Source organism: Jaculus jaculus, chromosome 13 (assembly GCF_020740685.1).
Source record: "Jaculus jaculus isolate mJacJac1 chromosome 13, mJacJac1.mat.Y.cur, whole genome shotgun sequence".
Lineage (NCBI taxonomy): Eukaryota > Metazoa > Chordata > Mammalia > Rodentia > Dipodidae > Jaculus > Jaculus jaculus.
In genome coordinates this window covers 22,076,800-22,082,965 of record NC_059114.1, presented here as the reverse complement: position 1 = coordinate 22,082,965, position 6,166 = coordinate 22,076,800, and the positions used below count along the sequence as shown (strand labels likewise).

Below are 6,166 nucleotides of genomic sequence, written 5' to 3'. Positions count from 1 at the left end.
GTTTGCCACTTGCAGAGATGTCTTTGGACTAAATAACAAAATTAAATTGAAAAAGTGAGATCATAAAACTAAACTAAAATAATAAATAATCAAATAAAATAAATAGCGAACTGGTCCGCTCAACTCTGCTCACAGCTTCAGCAATACTCCACGGATGCTAGGAACCCGCGCCCCCTGCAGGCTTTGCCCGGCCTTGCAGCGGCTACAGAAAGGGCGCCTGCGCAGTGTCCGTGCGCTCAGGCCTGGGCCTAAGGGTGGGATGTCCTCCGCCGGGTCGGTTTGGCCCCGCCCACTTCCGGGAGGGGCGGGTCGAGGCTGCGCCACGTGACCTGGTAAAGATGGCGGCGCCCAGCGGAGCGGCGTGCGGGCCGTGAGAGGACGCCGTGCGCTGGTGCTGGCATCTGGAGCGTGGGGTCGTCGGCGTCATGTCGCGATTGATCGTGAAGAACCTCCCAAATGAGGTGAGTGGAGATCCGGGTCCTGAACCCTTGAGGTGGGCCGTCCGGGATCCGCTGGTCCGGGCCAGGGGCGGCCGGGAGAAGGGAGGGGTTTCCGCTCAGGGCCGGGACGCGGGAGACGCGGAGCGCACGGGGGCGGGTCCCGGGCGCCTCTCCGCCCGACCTCCGGGCCCGCGCTGCTGCTGCAGCTGCTGCTGGTGGTGGTATTCGACTTGGTGGACTCTCAGCCGGATGGCTCTGGTCCTCGAGGACCCTGTACCCAGCGCCCGCCTCCCACGGTGGACTGAATGCTGCCGCACTCGGGGACTTTTGGGCAAAGCTCGTGGGGAGAGGACTCGGAGGACCTGCCCCGTCTCTCTCTCTCTTTACATATATATTTTATTGACAACTTCTATACTTACAGACAACAAACGATGGTCTTTTTTTTTTTTTTTTGGAGGGGGTTGGTTAAGGTAGGATCTTGTTCTCTGGCCTCGAACTCTCAGTGCTCCTGCTACCTCTGCCTCCTGAGTGCTGACATTATTAAAGGCATGCACACGCCTGGCTTTTCCTCGTCTTTACTGGAGGTAGAAATGTCCAGTGATGTGAAGGGAGTTAAACTATTTATCCATTAGGTGGAGAAGGGGGACCGAGCCACACATTTTGCTTGCCTAGAGCCCAGCCCAGAACCTGGGACTTGGTAGGCACACTGGATAAATGATGACGTGAATATGTGTGTGTGTGTGTGTGTGTGTGTGTGTGTGAGAGAGAGAGAGAGAGACAGACAGACAGACAGACTGACTGACTAGATGATGTGTACTGGAGGGCCTCTGCCTCTTCATGGATACTTACACACTAAGTTCGTGGATAAAGAGCCTCAACTAGATTCATGCCCAAATATAGAAAGAGCCATTCCTGGATTATCTCTCAGAAAGAATGCAAAGCTCTTTCTCTTTTCTTGCTTTGGACTTAATTTTTTTTTTTCTGGGGCTGGGAAGATGGCTCAACAGTAAAGGCATTTGCTTATAAAGCCAACAACCCTAGTTCAGTTACTCAGTACCTACGTAAAGCCAGATGCACAGGGTGGCACATGCATTTGGAGTCTATTTGCAGTGGCTAGAGGCCCCAGTGCGCCAGTATTCGCCCCTCCCCCTTGCTGGGCATAGTGGCACAGGTCTTTAATCCCAGCGCTTAAGAGGGAGAGGTAGGAGGATGGCTGTGAGATGGAGGCCAGCCTGAGACTACATAGCAAATTTCAGGTCAGCCTTGGCTAGAGCAAGATCCTGCCTCAAAAAAAAGGAAAAGGAAAAAAGCTTTTTTTCCTTGCTGGGTGGGAAGGACCTTGACATGATTAAAACATTTCACATAGTGCAGTAGTATATAAGATCAAGTAGGGTGTGGTGGTATACACCTGGAATCCTGAAATTTGGGAAGAATTATCAGGAGTCATTCCTAGCTACAGAGCAAGTTGGAAGGCAGCCTGAGCTACATGGTACTTCATTTCCAAGAAACAGCTAGGTGTGGTGGCACATTCCTCCAATCCCAGCGCTCTGAAGGCTGTGGTAAGATCTGAGTTTCAGGTTATACTGGGCTAGAATGAGAACCTGCCTCAAAAACACATAAAATAAAATAAAAATTTAAATGAGGGGCTGGAGAGATGGCTTAGCGGTTAAGCGCTTGCCTGTGAAGTCTAAGGACCCTGGTTCACTGCTCAATTCCCCAGGACCCACGTTAGCCAGATGCACAAGGGGGTGCATGCGTCTGGAGTTCTTTTCCAGTGGCTGGAAGCCCTGGCGCGCCCAATCTCAGTCTCTATCTGCCTCTTTCTCTCTTTGTCTGTTGCTCTCAAATAAATAAATAAAAATAAACAAAAAAGTTTATTAAAAAAATTTAAATGAGGGGCCTGGGTTGATGTTGGCTTGGCAGTTAAGGGTGCTTGCTTGCAGAGCTGAAGGCCTAAGTTCATTTCCCAAGTACTCGTATAAAAGCTAGGTGCACAAAGTGACGCATACACATAGAGTTAGTTTACCGTGGCAAGAGGTCCTTAGCATGCCCGTACATATGCATTCTCTCTCCCCTCACAATAATTTTTTTAATTTCAGAAATTACTTATTGAATCCAGTATAACAAAAGTATTATAATTTCTGAATCTTGAACATGAAAAATAATTGAGATATTTTACATCCTTGAATAGTAATTTTTTTGGGGGGGGAGGTTTGGGGTAGGGTCTCACTCTAGTCCAGGCTGACCTGGAACTCACTATGTAGTCTCAGGGTGGCCTCGAACTCACAGAAATCCACCTACCTCTGCCTAATAAGTGCTGGGATTAAAGGCATGTGCCACCACGCCCGGCAGTAATTTCATATTTTATAGTTATAGCACCTTGCACTCAGTTCAGACCATTGCAATCCAAGTTAAGTAGCTGTACTTCACATGACCGGGGGCTGCTACATTAGACAGTACAATGTAGCTAAAGATTTGAATATTCACAAAATCCTTCACCGTGAGTATTATCTTCATTTCCTTTTTCTGAGGTAGGGTTTTCACGCTAGTCCAGTCTGTCCTGGAATTAGTCTCAGAGTGGTCTTGAACTCACAGCAATCCTATCTCCGCCTCCCAAGTGCTGGGATTAAAGGCGTGCTCCACCATGCCCAGTATTTTCATATTTTTGAAAAATATTTATTTGTGTCAAAGCCAGAGAGAGAAAGAATGGGCATGCCAGGGCCTCCTGTCACTGCAGATGAACTCCAGACACATGCACCACCTTGGGCATCTGGCTTTACGTGGGTATCGGGGAATCGAAGTCAGTTGTTAACGCTTTGCAACAAGCGCCTTTAACTGCTGAGCCATCTTTCCAGCCCATCATTCATATTTGTAATAAAATTTCACAGAAATGATTCCAAGATACACAGCTGTAGTGGAAGAGTCAGATTTCAAACCCAACTTTGCTGATGGCCAGCCCATCTCAGGGTCAGGTGTGTTGATGTGAAGTTGAACAGGACCAGCTCATGTCCTGACTTTCACGAGCTGTGTTAGCAAGGCGAGCTGTGTTAGCCAGGCTCATTTTATCACCTGACACTCGGCAGTGATAATACAAGTTGTAATAGGTTACCGTGTCCTGAAGTGAAACAGTGCATACAAGTGCTCAGCGACTATTCCATGGAACGGAATGGTTGGTCAACCAGCCTGTGCTTTGTCCATCTTCCTCACCACTTCCCAGAGTCTCTTTCTTCTATGGCACAAGGCTTATTCCTGAGAACCAGTTCCCTTGGTGGTGTTGTGACTCCGTAAATAAATATTTTTAAAAATAACAAAATAAAGTGCAATCGTTGTCCTGAGCTGAGTTAGAGCCCTTGATTCTGGAGACCTCAGGTATATCATTTTCTCCACTGTAAAATGAATTCAAAAGAGAGGTGCACACTTGTTAATCCCAGCTACTTCTAGGGGTAAGGCAGAAGGATTATATGATTTTGATGAGATCAGAACTAGTTAAGGGGAAACGAAGGACATTAGAACACTTCCTCCTGGGTTGCCAAAGCTTCTGAGTTCTTCTTGCATTTTCAAACTTGTTTCAAAGGCAAGTGTGCTACACCTGTAATCTTAGGAGGACATGTTTAAAAAGTCCCAAGTAACAGAGAGCTGGCTCCTAGCTTCCCATCATTCCTCATACCAGCCAGGCTACTTTCACCACTCACTGAGTTTTCTAAACCCAAACTGAGAGATTTGTGTGTGAAATGGTGGGGACGAGGGGGTGCTCAGCAAAACCAACAGCCAAAATAAGTTTGGCTTTGAGACAATGTCTGGCTATGTAGCCCAGTCTGGCTTCAGACATGTAATCATCCTGCCTCTGCTTCCCAGTGCTGAGAGTATAGTTGTGTATCATGTCAAGATTTTTTTTCTTTTTTAACTTTTTTAATTTAATGCTTGCCTCTGGAGAGGGGTACCTTGTTAAAAAGGTTATTTATTTATTTATTGGGGGACAGATAGAGAATGGGCACACCAGGTCCTCTAGCCACTGCAAACAAACTCCAGATGTATGTGTCAACTTGTACATGTGGCTTATGTGGGTCCTGGAGAATTGAACCTGGGTCCTTTGGCTTTGCAGGCAAACGCCTTAACTGCTAGGCCATCTCTCTAGCCCATGTCAAGACTTTTTTTTTTTTTTTTTTGAGGTAGGGTCTCACTCTAGCCCAGGCTGACCTGGAATTCACTATGGAGTCTCGGGGTGGCCTTCAACTCACCATGATCCTCCTTCCTCTGTTTCTGTGCTGGGATTAAAGGTGTGGTGCCCTGCTCTAGTCATTCTTAATCATGTCGGGCTTTGTGGCACACACCTTTAATCCTTGAGAGGCAAAGGTAGGATTATTATGGTAAGATTTAAGCCAGCCTGGGATTACAGAGTGAGGTCAATGTCAGCCTGGCTACAGTGAAAAAGAGTGAAAAGCTTAGCTACTTTGAATAAACAAAAAGATTTATTTTTAAAATTAATTAACTAATTAGTTCATTTATTTGAGAGAGAGAATGGGCATGGCAGTGCCTTCAGCTGCTGTAAATGAGCTCTAGATGCATGTGCCACCTTGTGTATCTGGCTTACATTGGTCCTGGGGAATTGAACCTGGGTCCTTTGGCTTTGCAGGCAACTGCCTTAACCACTAAGTCATCTCTTCAGCCCACAAAAAATTACTAATCACTTTTGCAAAACCTTTTTGCAGTTGCTTGACCACACCAGCAATCTCTGAACTCGACTGGGGTGGGAGGGCAGAAGATCTCTAGTTCAAGGCCAGCCAGGGCTTCATATATATCGTGTATATAACGTAATCATTTTCTGGGGATCAGGATGTGGGCATCTTTGGTGGCCCCTATTATTCTCCTCCACAGTCAGCATTTATATAGTTTACCATATTCAGTCACTTTATTTTTTAAAATACATTTTTATTTATTTGCAAGCAGAGACAGATAGGTGTGCTAGGGCCTCTGGCCACTGCAAACGAACTTCACATGCACGTGGGACTTTATACATCAGGTTTTATGTGAGTACTACTGGGGAATTGAGCCGAAGTCTTTAGGCTTTACAGGCAAGTGCCTTAACCTCTGAGCCATGTCACTAGCCCTAACTTACTTACCCTCTTTCTTTCTTTCTGTCTGTCTGTCTGTCTGTCTGTCTGTCTTTATTTATTTGTTTATTTGGTTTTTCAAGGCAGAGTTTCACTCTAGCTCATGCTGAGGTGGAATTCACTGTGTAGTCTCAGGGTGGCCTCCAACTCATGGTGATCCTCTTACCTGTGCCTCCCCAGTGCTGGGATTAAAGGCCTGTGCCACCACACCCAGCTTTTTTATGTGCGTGTGTTAGAGGGGTTCGTGGTACTCATGTGGTGGTTAGAGGATAACCTCAGGGTGTTTTGTCCCTTTTTTTCATCTTTTTCATGTGACAGACTCTGCTGCTGTTTTGTCAGTGCTGTGTTAGTCCCTCTGGCCCACAAGCTCCCAGATGCCCCTGGCTGTGCCTCCCATTGACAAAGGTGCAGTAAGATGCTGGGGAATCGAACTCACGCCAGCAGGCTTGCAAGCCAGTGCCTTTAACTGCTGAGCCATCTCCCCAGCCTCTCACTTAATTATTTTGACAAGCCTTGGTTAGGCACCTGCCGTGTCCCACCATATTGCCAATGCTGTAATTGATCCTGTCCTTGCGGCAGGCCCTGTAGGGCAGGGTGAGGGCATTGTCCCCCACC

General features: G+C 47.0%; 1 protein-coding gene across 1 annotated transcript in view; it reads left to right on the top strand.

Annotated features, from left to right (window-relative positions):
- The first annotated feature begins 363 nt into the window (after positions 1 to 363).
- Positions 364 to 6,166, top strand: part of LOC123454045 (probable RNA-binding protein 19) — a 28,169-nt gene continuing 22,366 nt past the window's right edge. The window contains 1 exon segment of the mRNA XM_045132115.1: positions 364 to 461. Coding sequence (XP_044988050.1) covers positions 426 to 461 — 36 coding nt within the window. The 5' untranslated portion in view covers positions 364 to 425.